General features: G+C 33.1%; 1 protein-coding gene across 1 annotated transcript in view; it reads right to left on the bottom strand.

Moving 5' to 3' along the window:
* LOC115211754 overlaps window positions 1-18368 on the bottom strand; it is a 749350-nt gene that overhangs the window by 161653 nt on the left and 569329 nt on the right. Inside the window, exon 19 of the mRNA XM_036503111.1 lies at window positions 7720-7884. Coding sequence (XP_036359004.1) covers window positions 7720-7884 — 165 coding nt within the window. The remainder of the gene's footprint in view (window positions 1-7719; window positions 7885-18368) is intronic.

Here is an 18368-nt window from a genome sequence, read left to right as displayed (position 1 = left end):
ATTTCAATAGTAATTTATTTTACCTGAAATTAAAAAAAAATTGTCTAATTTTTGGGAAAAAAACCCCAAAACAAAGGATATTGTTTTCTTGAAATTATGCTTAACGATATTCTCAAAAAAATGTAATTTAAATTTGGTTGTGTAAATCTTCCAATTTTGTAGAAGCAAAAAACACTTTCAGAAGGAAAAGTTTGCTGAAAGGAAGCGAAATAATGTTTTACCAAATTTGATTTCAATTTTGAAACACCTGTGTTGCAACAGAATAGAAATGTCATTTTCTTCTAAAACATTTTCTCAATTTATCCTCAATAATTTTACATTTTTTACCACATTGGTAGGTTTGCAGCATTGACTTTTCCAGTTCTAGTTACATTCTTTTCTGGAGTTTAAATCACGAGCAAACTGCAGCCCACAGGACTTTCTGATTGACATGCCAATAAAAAAATTACTTTGAATTTTTTTAGAAGAATGGCTCACTTGATGATGAGCAATGTCTCATGTGGCCTGCCTTTCAAAAAATGTTGTCCATGTCTGGTTTAAATCTTATGTTATGCATGTATTTTGCTTCAATTTATCCTTCAGAGAAATGAATTTCCATTTGGTTTGTCTTTACTTTTAAAAGTTAAAATACTATGTAATCATTTGCTGTGATTATTTGTCATTTTGGATCATTACAGACATTGCATTTCAGCAGTAAAGATCCTTGTCAGAAATATTTTACTTGCTTTTGTCAATGAAACTAATGCCAGTATGTCACATATCACAAGTGACTTTGGATAATGTAAATGCCTTATAATTTAAGTATCATTCAGTAGGTGCTAACATAAAATGTAGACAGAAAATAATGAATGATTAAATATTTTTATCCAATATCTTGCCAATAGAATTTAATAAATGGAAACTGCAGATATACGCATATGTGTATATGTGGGTGGGGTGTCAGTATTTATGAATTTGGAACATGAAACCACTGGTTACGAACAAACCTTAAATGTTTTGATTCCAAATGGTAACTTAGCAGCCAGATAAAATAAGTACAAAACTAAATTAAGGATTGGGGCCACTTTGATCGACTAAGAACCCATTAAAGTGGTGTGTTAGCATGGCTACTGACCAAATACTGAAACTAATACAAAAATAAAATAAAAGAATATGATAGTTGAATGACTTCATGAAACTGATTGATATTGAAATAGATAGAGCAAGATTAATTAAAGAAAAGTAGTGATAAAATACCCTCTCTTATATAAAAAGTATAAAACATCACAAAGAAAGAAGGAGCTACACTTAGAAAGTGAAGTCATAAATTTCTACTCAGAATGGAAATTTGTTGGCAAGAGATCATCACTTCGCTCATTTCAAAGTTTAAATTTAGTTTACCATTCTCCTGTATATAGACATACACCAAAATTGAAATGAAAGACAAACGTTTAAAACTGTAGAATAAAATAAAGTACTGTTGTTTTTAAGAATACTTTGAGATTTTCTGTAAAGTTATTTTGGATTCTATTTCAATTTAAGATAAGAAATAGAAGCAAACAGTCCCTGAATCAAGCTAATAGATAATGATATTATTTCAAATGTAATTATTGATAAATCAATGTAAATAAAATTAGAAATAGCAATGTAAGAAATGCCATAGAGATATTAACATTTTATTAAAATAGCATTCAATGCCATTCTCTGAATGACATTGGGTTTTGAAAGACTATCCTGCGTTTTTAACATGGGACTAGAGTTCAGCTACAACATTTTGAATATATCCACACTGAAGATATTTGAGGCCTGATTAAGAATTTCAGAATGAAACAGACAAGAATCTACAGGATTCTAAAAACATTTCCTGAGACCGAAATTGCATTAATATGGTTGTTGAAATACTTTAGTAATTCTATATGGACTACAAAAGATTTAATGTTTTTCCAAATTAATGAAAGCTAAAACATTTTGAAGATATGTTTTGGAAAATAAAGAAATTGTATTAAAAACTGACATGTCCAAGGAAATATAAAGAATTTGTTCCATGATTGTTGCTGATTTTATCATTAAATGAAGTTTTATATTAAAATAGACACATATACCACTTGAGAACATCAACATATTTTTCTATTTTGTCTTCAAGTTGTATTTTGAAGAGATCATAAAGTTCCCGTGAAGATGAAGGAAAATGCAATGTTATACCTGAAACATTCTGAAGAACACGCAATTAAATTTTAGGCAAGAATTATTTTGTTATTTGAAATTGATATATGTTTTAAGAAATATTTGGATTGTACTGAGTGTAAAATGTTTTGTGAAAAGTGTAACCAAAGAAAAGAAACAAGTAAAATCAAAAGAAAGATATTGGAATTGAAAAAAAAAAATTAAAAAAGGAGAAAATTCTAAAAATTTTTTTATAATAAATGATATAAATTTCTTCATGAAAGGCAGAAAAAGCTTTTAAAAATATACAGTATTTGTTTTTTCATTTTCAGATAATATAAAAAGTACCTTCATTAATATGCTGTTGTTTATTTAATAGGCAAACATATTTATTATCTACCAATTAAGATAATTCTGAGAAATAATAGCTATTATTAATTTAGACTGCTAGACAGTATAAATTATTGAGGGTTGTGAGAACACATGTCTTAGTTTAGCAATCATTTGAGGTAATACTATAAGTATCTTACTTTGCCTCTGTTGCTGAAGAAAAAAAAACAGACAAAAAAATTCTAAAATAAAAAGAACAAAAACAAATTTGTCTCCTGATTATTTTACTGATGATAATAGCAGATCTATTGGAGATCCAGGGAAAATTGCAGGATGTTATATTAAACACACATGACCCATACAGGATGCATCTTAATATATGTAATTTTTTATCCTCATAAATATTTTTATCACCACTTTGAGTTTTGCTTTATGAAGGATATATATATATATATATATATATATATATATGCTTTATGAAGGATATATATATATATATATATATATATATATATATATATATATATATATGCTTTATGAAGGATATTTATATATATATATATATATATATATGTATGTATGTATATCTTTGTGTGTACTTAAATGATTTAAAACTGAATAGATGTTTGGAAAGCAGTGTTGATGCTTTCATTGATTAGACATTAGGCTAATTGTCATAGTAATAAAAACATTTTTAATCCAACTAGTATGTATGTGTTTTAGGTCTTTTTCGAAACAGAATCTGTGAAAATATTTCTAGTTCTGTCTTATTTATCTCAAACTGATGTTTAGATGTTTAGATAAAATAAAAGATTTTGTTTTATATTTTGATCAATATTATTGGAAACAGTAAACAGAGATGTCTTTGTGAGATAATTGTTGTTCTTTTTTAGTAGATGTCTTCTGGAGTGATCTAAAGAATATCTATGAATAACAAAGAAAATCAAAAACAAAATATTCCAACAATAATAAATAAAGCATCATGATTGAAGTGTAGACCAGAAATATGGGAATAAGTAAACCATAAGATGGGAATAGAATATAAAAAATGAAGAAGACTAAAAAAATTTATAATTTTTCTTAACATCATGTACACAATTTTTGTGAGATCAGTCAAACTACAAACTATTTCCTTTTCTTTCTCTTTTTCTTTTTTTTATAAAAAACAAAAATGGTAAATAAATGAAATTAAAAAGGAAAAAAAAACAAGAAAAATTCATTACAAAAGAGAAAGTGGTTGTGAATGAATTTCCTGCAATAAGAAAAGCATTATGTTTTTTTTCACTGAAAATGGATTACAATTGCAATTGTTAATGAAGGTGAATTCCATAAATTTGGTAACAAATAGAAATTAGGAAAATAAAGGCCTTAAAAAAAAAAAGTAAATCAAATAAATAAAAGTGCAATGAAATCAAAATTACCATTAACTTCAAAACTGTAAATATCTGTAAATTTCTTTATATATTAACATATTTAAAATTATATTCATGATTTTTCATTTTTTTTCATCACTTTGAATAAATATTGCTTCAGAAAAATGTAAATATAATAAGATATATTTTCTTTAACAGTTACCACTTGCACACACACACACACACACACACACACACACACACACACACACACACACACACACACAAATACACACACACACACCTCAGTCAACAACAATAACTGATTGTTAGTTGGAGTCATTTTTTCTTTTTTTATTTTCTCCTTAGAAAATGCCTGAATGTTACAACTTTTCACTTACATTCTAAAACGACAGGCTTCAAGCCAACAAATTTGTTTGTAGTTAACGGCTTAGAGAAAGTTGGGTACTACTCGGTAAATTTGTCTTTACCATACTTCAGTTTTCAATGTATCCAGTGGTTAATAAGACATTGCATTATGAATATACAAAATACTCAGCATGCTAAAGTTATGAGAAGCTGTATTATAAAGACAGTGCTAAAAACATTGTATGATTGGATAAAACTGATGGCAGAAAGAAAAAAATGTTATGTTCCTGAACAGCACAACATTTTGAAGTAAGAGAAAAACCCCTTAGAACTTTAATGTGTGTCCACCGGGTAGAAATAATGTCTGCATTGTACCTGATTTCAACACAAAAATTAAAGCAATTTAAAATATTGCCGGGTTAGTAGTGAGTTGCTGATATCTTTGATTTGAAAACTACAGTTACAAGAAGTACAATTATTTTCTGTAAGCATGAATATATAATATGCTGAGTAGAAACAAAGGGTTTATATATTGACATACATAAATTTATATTAGTGATTTTAAAAAGACAAAGACAAAATGAAATTTATGCCTGAACTGCAGTATATTATAAATACAGTTGAAATATCTACCTGTCTGTGGTCTTTATACAAAAAAAAAAAATAAGCAAATAGATATATTGTAATAGGTTTTTTTTTTTAAGTTGTGCTTAATAAACCTGAGCAGTTTAGAAAATAAAAATAAAAAATTCTGAAAGGTTCATTATGAATAGTAAGATTTTATATTGAAAAGAAAATCTTTTCATTTTGTTTACTTTGAAAGAACAATTGATACGATAGTGTAATAGCAAGATAATAGAGATTGGAGAAAATGATGCGAAAAGGAAATGTGCACCGAAGAAAGTACCTACACTGTTATATCTTTTATAGATTTCAGATATCTCTCCCTCTCCTCACTTTCATCTCTCTCTCTATCCGTTTTTCATTGTTTTCACTAATTCAATAAAGACATTTTATTCATCTTAAATATATCAATGTTATTCCAAGAGGCATCTTGGGAAAACGACAATAAAGAAACTATTGGGATAATGGCAGTGATTGAATATCTTAAATGACGTCTTTGGATATTCTACATAAAACCAAACTACAGGGTATAAAGCAATTTGTGATTAGATATAGAAAACTAAATAGAAGAGTATTTGGTTTAGCTGTCACCATATGATGATACTTTACACAGATGATACTTTAAGAATAAAATTTCCAATGAGGGTTTAAAATATTTAAGTTGTAATATTAGTCACCTCTGGTAGCAGCTGAAGAATGTTAAACTCATCTGAATAACGTATGTAACTCAATATAATTTTATGTAGGCAATAATAATTAACTACTGTTTGTTATCAGACAAGTACAAAACAGAAATGAATATAAAAATATCAGTATGAAACATTGAGAACTACTTGACTGAGAACTAAACAAGTTTCATTAGCCTCACAGTGTCATTAGTATTATACCTGAAGTGAAGACAATTTTTGAACCTTAAGGTATAAATTCCAGTGGAATATTTTATTTGAAACCTCTTTCTAAACATAAGGCAAAAATAAAACTGAATTCCTCTGCGCAGTGAATGAACAACCAACAAGACAAACAATAAATGTTTATGTAAGGTTATATAAGATCAAAATAGTGTGTAAAAACAATGCAATACTATTACATTGCATAGATATAAACGAAGGAAGAGAGAGACACGCATGACTGAAACACTGGAGAAATTAAAGGATTGTCTTTATAACATACCATGTATATGTAAAAGGATTTACACACAAGAAAGATATATTTAAGAGACATTGAATTACTCGGATTATATAAGAAATAATGAAGAGTAATTGCAAAAACATGTGGTACAAATCTGAAAAATAATATGTTCCTATGAGATAATATTGATGTTTTCTAATGTAAAAAAGTAGAAGCTATAATGGTTCTAGGAAACCATGGTAATTGAGAAGCAAATTAGCAAGGCTATCACAGACTTAATATCATCATTTTTATTGAAATTAACTTAAGCAACATTGAAATTAATATATCAGAATAATGGCCTTTAACACTGTAGGGACAATATTTCCAATGAAATACACTAATTAAATGTTTCATTTAATACTGAAAATAATCAACAACATTGAGGGATTTAATAAAATAATTAACCTTCCATTATTAAGGTGGTGTTTAGAACCTAACTTAAAGCTAGGATTAGGTTAATCTAACATACTAGCAAGTTCTTACATAAAATTATGATGGACTGCTTTGATTTAAATATAGACCCTTTAAGAAGAGACATTTTAGATTATTGGTCTAGTATCAGTTTCAGTAGAATGGTATCTGTGAATCTAATCTAAGTTAAAGAATACAGACATATATGCGTATATAATGGACCAAGCAGGACAAAAGGACATGGAGAGTCACTGAAGAGGACACAGAAAGTATGACGAAAGATTTCAGACAAAGGACATTAAAATAAGAACAATAATAACTCTGAAGTAAAGAATGAGTATATAGTGTGCGTGGTTATTTAGCAAAAATAAAAAAGAAAAAAATGACCAGCCCAGAATATAACAATAACTGTTTCAACATATTTCAAACTGGAATCTTACACACACATATATCATTGGCAGTATATTACTGGTTGTGGCATATAAATATAACTAGTAAAACCGTTACCATTGGTTTTATGCTAGTTATTGCATTTGGTAGTATTGGCAACTCTTGTGTATGCTTGTTTTCTGACTTTGGATAACTAGCTCAATATATATATCAATTACATATAAGATTTTATCAAGTAGCCACTGTGTAAAACCAGTTAAGGTAAAAAATTAACACTAAGTATATAATTTAAAAAAAAATACATTATTACATTACTATAAGTAAAGCCACATGCTAGAAAGGGAATTTTTGATAAAGTAGTTTGACTTTAGCATTCCATTCCAGCATGCAACTTTACTTATAGTAACAACCCTTAATGTAATTATGTATATATATATATATATATATAAATAAATCGATAAATAAATTGTTAACAATTAAAGCGGAAAAAAGATTACATTGTTTTACACCATTTATTCCTTTGGAATAATATCAGTGAAATCTTCTAAACATGTGTCGGAAGTAAAAGTATTTGAATTATACCTGTATTAAACTCCATTTATATATATATATATATATATATATATATATGCAACATCTATGTTTGAGAGAGAGAGAGAGAGAGAGAGAGAGAGAGAGAGAGAGAGAGAGAGAGAGAGAGAGAGAGAGGGTGAGAGGTGAGCAATTACTGTGCTGGTTATGAATTACAGTTAGGTTGAATAATGAAGGCATGAATTTAATTTTAAGCATAGTTAAAAACAGAAAAATGGCATGTAAAAAGGAACAAAAGAAATGGCTAAATCTCTGTACCATGAAAATTGTAAGAGTTCATATTCTATTTATAGCATAGCTGATGCATTTTCTTTAGAAAAAGAATAATATAGGACATTACCTGATGAAGACGGACTGGAGTTTTTAGAGGTATTACCACATGCAGTATCCCCTTGGCTGTGTCGAGCATGGTGACCACTGCAGTGAGTGTGGGTACAGGATCTATTAGTTTTTGGTAAATCGGCAGCACATTTCAGCAAACTGTAGACAGGGTCAATCTCTTGACCTGTAAAGAGAAATCATGGAATCAATTGTAGAAATGTGGAGAAGAGATGTAAATATTTATGAAACAGATGAAGGTGGCAAGCTGGCAGAATTGTAAGCACACTGGGCAAAATGCTTAGCAGCGGTTAATTTGTCTCTATGATCTGAGTTCAAATTCTGCCAAGGTTGACTTTGCCTTTTATCGTTTTGGAGTGTGGCACTAAAATAAGTACTAGTTGAACATTGGGGTTGATGTAATTGACTTGCCCTCTCCTCTGAAATTGCTGGCCTTGTACCAAAATTTGAAATCAATATTTATGAAACACCCTTTCATTACTGTACTTATTTTGAGATGTTATGTGTTTCTTTCAATTACTTTAAATATAACAAAGAATTTAGTAAAATAACTTAGTTATCATATAGCTAGTTTTAGGAACATAAATTGTGACTAAGGTTTGGTGGAAGATTTTAATTCAGAACTTATGAAAACAAGACATTTGTACTCAGAGCTAGAGCTGGTTTCAGCCAGGCTGGTAATGAAAAGGTTAAGGTGGTGAGCAGGTAAAATTGTCAGCATGCTGGGCAAAATGCTAAGCAGCATTTGTCTGTTTCATTGATCCGAGCTCAAATTCTGTCAAGGTCGACTTAGCCTTTCATCCTTTCAGTGGAGTGTGGGAAGTCAATACAATAAGTACCAGTTGGACACTGGGGATCAATGCAATCAACTTATCCCCTGTTCCAAAATTGTTGGCCTTGTGCCAAAATTTGAAATCAATATTTACAAAACAGATTAGAAATATTATATTTTTCTGAAAATCAGAATATTGCATGTGTAGAGAAAGAAAATCAGCATTGATTTTTATGTTTCAGAAATATCATGAAAGTTAGACAGCTCTGCAAATTTAGAACATGTGAATGAATTTCTTAATGAATAGTCTCTTTAAGTTCTCGTTGATCATTGACTCAAGAGATGAAAATTCACAACAGAAAGAAATAAACCAAGAATGTTGTACACCATTAAACTACCAGCAAAAATAGCATGCATACTAAGTTATCTCTATGTGTTAGCTTGGATTTTACACTTCACTTGAAAATGTGCATATTTAAGCTGGCATAGTTATTTCTTCTTTCGTATTTTGACGTGGATTGTAAAGAAAGCATATGGCATGCTGCTTGTTTTGAACAGCCTAAACAACTCTGCTCCAGTTAATCTAGAGAACAGAGTAAACTGATTCAACACACAAGTCACACTAGATGGCTAATAAAATGTAAGCATCATTTATAGGGTGCTTCTAGCATGTGTTTGCCACTACAACCTTGACTTGTCAAACATGCTGTGAGTGGAATTAGATAAATGAGAACTGTACAGAAACACCCCCCATCATTTTCACCATCATTTTAAGACCCACCTTTCCTCGTTTGCATGGGTTGACTGGAGTTTATTGAGGCTGGATGTCCTTCCTGATGCCAACTTTTATCTCTTTCCAAGCAAGGTGATATTTCTCCATGGCCAAACAAGTTTTCACAGAATATTGGAAAGGAATGACATTCATTTACAACAATTACACAATATCAAGGCAAAGAGGCACAAACATACACACACACACACATGTATCACACACACACATACATTTCCATGTACCAAATTCTCTGACAATGCTTTAGTTGGCCCAGGGCTACAATATAAGATATTTGCTCAGACCCAGTCAATTCAAAATGATTAATTTATTTCACTGTACTAAATGTATAAAATCTCACCATTACCAAATGTATTTTTTTTTATGAATTGATCAACTATACCAATTAATTTTCTCCCCTCCAGCATTCACTGCTAATTTTTTTCCTCTTTGATCTGTTTCAGTTATTTGACTGTGGCCATGCTGGAGCACTGCCTTTAGTCGAGCAAATCGACCCCAGGACTTATTCTTTGTAAGCCTAGTACTTATTCTATCGGTCTCTCTTGCCGAACCGCTAAGTGACAGGGACGTAAACACACCAGCATCGGTTGTCAAGCGATGTTGGGGGGACAAACACAGACACACAAACATATGCACACACACATACATATGTATATATATATATATATATATATATATATATATACACATACATATATACAATGGGCTTCTTTCAGTTTCTGTCTACCAAATCCACTCACAAGACTTTGGTCGGCCTGAGGCTATAGAAGAAGACACTTGCCCAAGGTGCTACACAGTGGGATTGAACCCAGAACCATGTGGTTGGTAAGCAAGCTACTTACCACACAGCCACTCCTACACCTAGCTGTTCGCTGATGGCACAACAAAAACATAAGCAAAAAATTAAGATTCACTGGAAGAAACAATACAAAAAACATAAACAAATTCAGATAAGTAAATATTTTCCTAATCAAAAAATTTGCTTAATACTGAGATATAACATTAGTGAAATCGAAATCGAAATCAAATTCGATGACTAGCATCCGTGCTAGTGGAGCGCTAAGAGTACCATATGGAAGGGATCGTTGCCAGAGCAACAAGCTGGCCTCTGTGCTGGTGGCATGTTAAAAACACCATTCGAGCATGATCATTACCTGCATTGCCTTACCAGAACTTGTGCTGGTGGCACGAAACAAAAAACATTTGAGTGAGGTCGTTGCCAGTGGCACTGGACTGGCTCCTGTGCAGGTGGCACATAAAAAGCACCCACTACACTCTTGAAGTGATTGGTGTTAGGAAGGGCATCCAGCTGTAGAAACTCTGCCAGACCAGATTGGAGTCTGATGCAGCCATCTGGTTCACCAGTCCTCAGTCAAATCGTCCAACCCATGCTAGCATGGAAAGCAGATGTTAAATGATGATGATGATGATAAATTTTACTACCTTAAGGCAGATGAAAAATTGAACTCAGTAACATAATTATTAACCCACATCTATTAATATATCACATGCCAAAGGTATTTACTATGATAATCAAATCATATCATTTGTTACACCTTACAATCTATTTTAAGGCCACCCTTCTTGCATTTAGTTATTGCCAGATGTTAGGTAATGCTTTCACTCTTATCCGAAAATTGTCTGTAGGTGGAAATATTTATATTCAATTAACACTGAAGAGATTATTGGATTATAATTATCATCATCATCATCATCATCATTATTATTATTATTATTATTATTATTATTATTATTATTATTATTATTATTATTATAGTAGTTATTAAGGTGGGTGAGCTGGCAAAATCATTAGCATGCTGGGCAAAAGGCTTAGCAGTACTATGCACGTCTTTATGTTCTGAATTCAAATTCTGCTGAGGTCAACTTTGCCTTTCATCCATTTGGGGTTGATAAATTAAGTACCAGTGAAACACTGGGGTTGATGTAATTGACTAGTCCCCTTCCCCCGAATTTCAAGCATTGTACCTTTTGTAGAATGGATTATTATTATTATTATTATTAAAGTGGTGAGTGGGCAGAATTATTAGCACACAAAACAAAATGCTAAGTGGATTTGTTTTAGTTCTTTATGATTTGAGTTCAATCCTCATTGAAGTCAACTTTGTCTTTCAATCTTCTAGAGGCAATATAATAAAGAATCAAACAACTACTGGGTTGTAATTGACTAAACCCCTTTCTCTTAAAAGATTCTTGGCCTTCTGCCAAAATTTGAAAGAATTATCGTTAGGTGGCAAGCTGGCGGAATCATTAGCATGTCGGACAGAATGCTTAGTGGCATTTCTTTTGCTTTTTAGCATTCTGAGTTCACTTTCCTCCAAAGTTGACTTTGCTTTTCATCCTGTTGGGGTTTATAAGATAAGTACCAGTTAAGTACTGGGATTAATGTAATTAACTTAGCCCCCCCACACACTGAATTTGCTGATCTTGCACCAAAAGTGGAAACTATTATTATTATTATTATTATGATAAGGTAGTGGAATGGAAGAATCAGTTAATTATGAGACAAATGCCTCTCGTATTCAGTTGTATACCTCTACATTCTAAGTTCAAATCCTCTTGGATAGTGATAAAATAAGTAGCAATCAAGTGTTCAGGTTTGATTTAATCATTTGAGCTCCTCTCTCAAAATGTGTGTTTTGTTTCTGAGCTGGGAATTGTTATTACAAAATGCTTGCAACATTTCTTTTAGCTCTTTTCCTTCTGTGTTCAAATCCTGCGAAAATCAACTTTACCTTTGTCCAGAGTCCTACAGTGACTCCACTAGATCATCGATGGTCATGTTTATGCGTTACCTCAGTACTCACCATTAGTACATACTATGTTGGCAAATGATCTGTGAGGAGGTCAACATACATCAAAATGACCCTGGCTTTGACACTTGTGAATTAACTTCCCATATTTGAGATACCAGCCTATGGGAAAGAGAATGGAGTATTAGCTCCGTTTTTTTTTTCATCCCCAGGTAAGGAATGCAATTCTGTGTACTGCTAGAATAAATATTGTGCCACACATCAACCTGGCCTTCTTCTAACTTCTCCTTTGAGGGCATATGAAAACCCTCTGCATATTTTGAAATCTAGACATATGTCACTTTCCTCAATCAGACAAGGAAGCTCAGTCTTTTGTAACATACCTCTTACACAATTTTTTCATTTTCCTACAGCTGACCCAAGTCTAATATCTCTCTCTCTCTGGCTTATAATGCAAGCAAAGCTGTTGTTGTTTCTGCTATTATTGTTATCAGCAGTCATTTTTCATTTCATTTGTTGATTATTTGGTTGTCAAAATTTTTTCTATCTGTTTTTGTTTCCAAAATCTTTATGATTTTTGAAGTGTGTTTATTGCAATCACATTTGTAGCTAACACCTCTTCCCATTTTCCCATGAAATAAACCATATTAAATCATGAACTACGTACAAAAATGTAAAATGTTTAAGGGTAACCCTTATTTTGTTTGAATGTTCAAATGTCTCCTTGTCCTTTGTTGGCAAAATGTGACAAAAACAAAAACATCAACTTCCCTTTCATAAGATTAAGTTAAATCCTAAACCCAATACTTTCGCCAAGCTGTGTTACACATGTCTGTTCACCCCAAGCATCATCATCAACAACAGTAACTGTAAGGTAAGCTGGCAGAATTGTTTTGTAGCATTTCTTCTGGTTTTATATCCTTAGCCCAAATGCAACAAAGTTTGACTTTGTCTTGCATCCTTTCAGGGTCGATAAAATAAGTACCAGTGAAATACTGGGGGCCAATGTAATTGACTAAACTCCGATCTACAAAATTTCAGGTTTTGTTTCTATTGTAGAAAGAATTATTATTATCATTATTAAAAGATGGTAGAATGACAAGATTGTAGAATATTGGAAAAATGCCTAAAGGTATTTAGTTACATCCCTTTACAATCTTATAGTAAATCCAGCTGGGGATGACTTAACCTTCAATAAACTAAGTACCAGCAAACTACTGGGGGTTAATTCAGTTTACTATATCCCCTTTTTTACAAAATGTATCACCTTATGCTAAAGTCAGAAAATATTATTTTTGTTGTTTATTGATGTTTGTAAAGCAATATACAAACAAATTAAAACCACCACCACCATCCCAAACCCAAACCACCACCACCAGTAGTAGTAGTAGTGGTGGTGGTGGTGGTGGTGGTGGTAGCAGTGGATGTTGAGATGCTGATGCTCATATTTAGCTAAAGAAAAATCACTGTTCTAAAGCTGAACAACAATAAAAATAAGGATGATGACGACATTGGAACCAGGCCAAAATGTTTGTTTGTCATTTAATATGAGAGTAAATAGGGAGTCTGAAGCAAGGTATATTTGTTTGCATGCCAAGAAGTTTTTATAAACATGTTGCAGGAAACATTGTTACATCAATAGACTAATGATGGTTCTAAATCTACTTATGAACCCCAAATATTCTATTTCAGTATTTTAAACCACGTCATTCTGCTAAAGGCCATGGAAGTAGAAAGTAAGAAGTTGATAGTAAGTTTAAGCTGTAATTTCTCTCGATATTTCATATATTAAGTATCTTAGTTTTGTGTCATTTGAAAGCAAGCAAGATAATTTGAAACATCAAATTATGTTTGTTATTCAGATGTTCAAAGATCATATTCCAACCATTACATCTGTATATGCATAGTTTAGAAAAGTGTGCTATCAGGTTGACAATAAAAAAAACTGTAGTTTTGAAGTAAATATTATCTGACCTTCAGGAAATTAGATGTAGATGAACAGCTTGTGAGGACTGTACAAGCTATGTACAAATATTCAAAAACAATTTCAGTGACGAATTTAGTGTGAGGATAGAATTGAGAGGTGTTAAGGTAAACAAGGCAAAAACAAATGTTTTATTGAGTAGGAAAGAAGATAGGACTCTGGTACATACAGGGAAATGGCCTTGCTCAATAGGCAGAAAAGGAGCAAGTATATACTCAATATGTTATGCTACACAAAAAGTGTAGTGGAATCACAAACAGAGCATATATCACTTAAACTTCATATGTAATAGATGAACTAGAGCCCTATGTACTATGCTGAGACCCCATTCAGTCATGACTGACCATGGGATTGCACCTAGAAAGTTACCCTCCCAGGCAGAAGTCCAGGCAAGGATGTTTATGGAAGACCAGCAGTCACCCATGCATACCGGCCTCCCCTCTCCATGCTACCAATGTTAGCCAAGGGAAAGGCAAAGGCCGATACAGCTTGGCACCTGTGACATCGCAACTCATTTCTACAGTTGAGTGAACTGGAGCAATGTGAAATAAAGTGTCTTGCTCAAGAACACAACACACAGCCTGGCCTGAGATTCGAACTCACAACCTCACGATCATAAGCTCGACACTCTAACCACTGAACCATGCACCTTCACTATATGTACTATAAGCACACCAAATATAGCTGTTTTTAAATGTCTGGATGGTTCACTGAAAGTAGTTATTAGCTTTTGTGATCAAGGAGATGTAATTAGCAGGGGAGATGGTGGTACTGAAACTATTGTAGCCAGAGTAAGAAGGGACTGGAGAAAATTCAGGGGGAAACTATTTCTGGCAACAAAGGTCTTTACTCTTACAGTGAAGGACAGATTATACAAGGCTGGTGTTAGAACTGCAATGTTGTATGGTAGTGATACATGGGCCTTGAATGCAGGAGTCTTGAGAAGACTGGAATGAAATGAAGTAAGCATGCTCCATTGGATGTGCATGCAATATAGGTGTGCATGAACACCATATAACAAATGTACTGAGAGGAAAACTGGGTATAAGAGGAATCAGATGTTGTGCCCAAGAGAGAAGATTGTGCTGGTATGGACATGTACTGCATAGGTGGAGAGCAATTTAAAGAAGTGCTGTTCAATTAATGTGGATAGAGCTTGTGAAAGAGGGTAACTCAAGAAGACAAGGGATGAAGCGTGGAAGGCTGATCTCTGTACCTTGAACCTTGTGGAGAAGACAAAGGACCAGGATGACTGTTGATATGTAGTTTGTGAGAAGACCCACCCAACAGCAAAACTGAGTTCTGGAAGCAATGTATGTGTATGTATTATATATGCATAACTGAGTCCTACTCCTAATTTCCTCTTTAAGATATCCCTACCATCTATAATCAGATTAAACTGCAGCTTTTCCTTAATATCACTCATCTTTCTCACTACCCAGAAACATTTCACTTGGTATCCAACCTTCATCCTTAATACTGTCCTCTCTACCCACATTTTACATTGATTACCCTACCCCTGATCCCTAAAATTCTTTCTCCTTCTCCACAACCATATGTCTCTCACTCTCCTTATGCTGCTTCTCTCTTCCCACATATAACTCCTGCAACCTACCCAATCACATGTCATCTCGCTCTCTCTTTCCCATCATTCTCCTGTCTACTGCATCATCATTACCCTTCTGCTGCTCTTCACCCCACCCCACCCTATCTCCTAATCTCTCCTGCCTCCCTCGCTCAATTCATATGCATTTACTACATTTACTCTTCAGCTCCATCAAATTTTTACAGTTGTCACCTACTCTTCCTTACCTCTCCTTACCATTTCTTAACACTTGTTCTTCATTCATTATATCCATCCCCACACCCATTCCCTATCTCTCACTTTCTCCATGCATTATTGTACACACCTACTTCTCTCCCCACTTAGTTCTACTCACCTTGTACTTTGAGGGTCCACTCTGACACTGCAATTTTTAAAAAATTTTTTGTTTTTATCTTATCGCCACTACTTTTATCACTTTCTCCAATCATTCCAACACTCTCTTCTAAAACATGAGTAACCACGTGGCTGGTCTGAGGCAAGAAACTTGTCTTGCTCTGACCCCTTCACTCATACTTTAAGTCCTCACCTCTGAACATAAAGCCTCCTCTTTTGGCATTGCATTCAAAGTTTTGCAAGATACATGAAGGCCTCACTAATGCTGCTGCTATGAAAAGAAAAAATGGCACCCAGTACATGCTGTAAAGTGGTTAGTGTTAGAAAGGGTATCCAGTCTTAGGATCCATTGGATCCTGTTAAACCATCCAACTCACACCAGTATGAGACATGGATGTTAAATAATGATAATGATGATTATGATGAAGCTGGGTGCACAATATTGACATAAGGGATTGTTACAGTTTAAACTATGATATCACTGAACTCTTGTTATATAACACAGAAAAAAGATTTTACGATTTGCAAGCATAAAAGTCACCTTCCACCAAACAGACTGTGAAAAATACATTAGCCTCTTAATTTTGAACACCTTATTGTACAGAAAGATACAGAATTTCTATTCTCAGAATTATTGAATGTAATTAACTGCTACATCCTTGTACTTGAAAATATTTCATTACTCCTAGAAATAGATGAACTTTCAGAAGATAATTATTGGAATATTTATTAAGAGCTCACAAATTCCGCTGTCATGCAGGCAGCAAAGTGAAAAGAAAATGTTTGGAACAGAAACTAAAACTGCATTTAGAAATCTTAGGAAGAGGAACAGTTAAAAAATGAACTACAAATGAAATAGATACAAATTTGACCCCACCCCACCAAACATTGCCCACAACATACACATATCTGTAACCTTAAAATAGAATGAAATTGGATCATATCAATGGCTCACAAACATAAAATAGCTCCCTTCTTGGATTTACTTCTTACTTAAGGAGCAACAGTTAGAATCTTCTACTCAAGATAAAAGTAATAAATTGAGTAACAGTATAAATTATTCTTTCCAACAACTATGTAAAAAAACAATAACCTTAAACAGAGGCCTCCTAAAATGATACCAGGTAGTAACCCATTTTTAAAAACTTCTTTTTAAAAACGACTTTTAGAGACCCCTTTCGAAGAATCTTGTGTTAATATGAATATAAATGTTAGCTTATGCATCTTGCAGATTTTAGCATTCCTAGTCTTTGCTATACTGACATCAAGCTCTTGGACCCTAAACCTTTATTTTAGCTTTAGCAGTTTCTATCCTAACACTCTCGGAGTGGTTGGCATTAGGAAGGGCATCCAGCTGTAGAAACTCTGCCAGATCAGATTGGAGCCTGGCGCAGCCATCTGGTTTGCTAGTCCTCAGTCAAATCATCCAACCCATGCTAGCATGGAAAGCGGACGTTAAATGATGATGATGATGATGATGTATCTCCTCTACTGATTCTACACCAGGAACTACTTAATCACCATCTAAAAGTTATCAGGGATATCCAGAGCTGAACACTAACATCAAAATGAATAGTAGGTGTCTGAGGAGAGAATCTTAATAAACACTTATCCGTGCACTAAATATTTCACTGGATACATTGCTGATCCTAACCTTGTTTAGAGAATCTCCTTGTATTGATTTAAACTCCTCTCATAACTTCATGAACTTACCTCAAAACTCTCAAGACTACAGAGCATGAAATCCTGTTGAAGGATTTATCCAGGTCAGAATATGAAGAGTAGAGTTGTTTGTAGTTGACAGCTTCTCTGACATTATTCTTACTAGAACTATATATATATTAATTGTGATTTCGTCTGATAGGAAGGCAAACTACATTGTATCAGCGATATTCAAGCTTTATTCTGTTTCTTAGTGGCCTCTATAATTGCCTTGAGTGAATGTATTCTCTTCAGATTTGCATTTTGGCATGGTCTGGAGGAAAGAGCTGTGTTATAGCCTTTACAAGCCCTCAAAGACAGGTGAGGCTGAGGTTAATATTCTGATTGAACTAATGCAAATCAATAGCTGCAGGAAAACATGATGTGTAAAGGAGAAATTCCCGTGAGGGGTAATTTGGAGAAAGAAGAGGAAAAATTGGATGTAATGGGAGAAAAGACAAGTTGAAGTAGAACAATATCTGCCAGCTCAGAGGTACTGAGGCCACTATGGTAGAAGTAGAAAATGCAGAGAGAAAAGGCTGCATGTCTGTGGGCCAGAGGTTGGAGTAATTGAAATGACAGTAATTGAAATGACACTATCATTATCTTGATTAATTGAGCAATCAGTATAATGATTCCACAGCCTAAATTTCAGAAACTACTTCTTATGTACTTTCTCTTTGCTTTGCCTTC

Source organism: Octopus sinensis, linkage group LG5 (genome assembly GCF_006345805.1).
Source record: "Octopus sinensis linkage group LG5, ASM634580v1, whole genome shotgun sequence".
NCBI lineage: Eukaryota > Metazoa > Mollusca > Cephalopoda > Octopoda > Octopodidae > Octopus > Octopus sinensis.
This window is presented reverse-complemented; position numbering and strand designations above follow the sequence as displayed.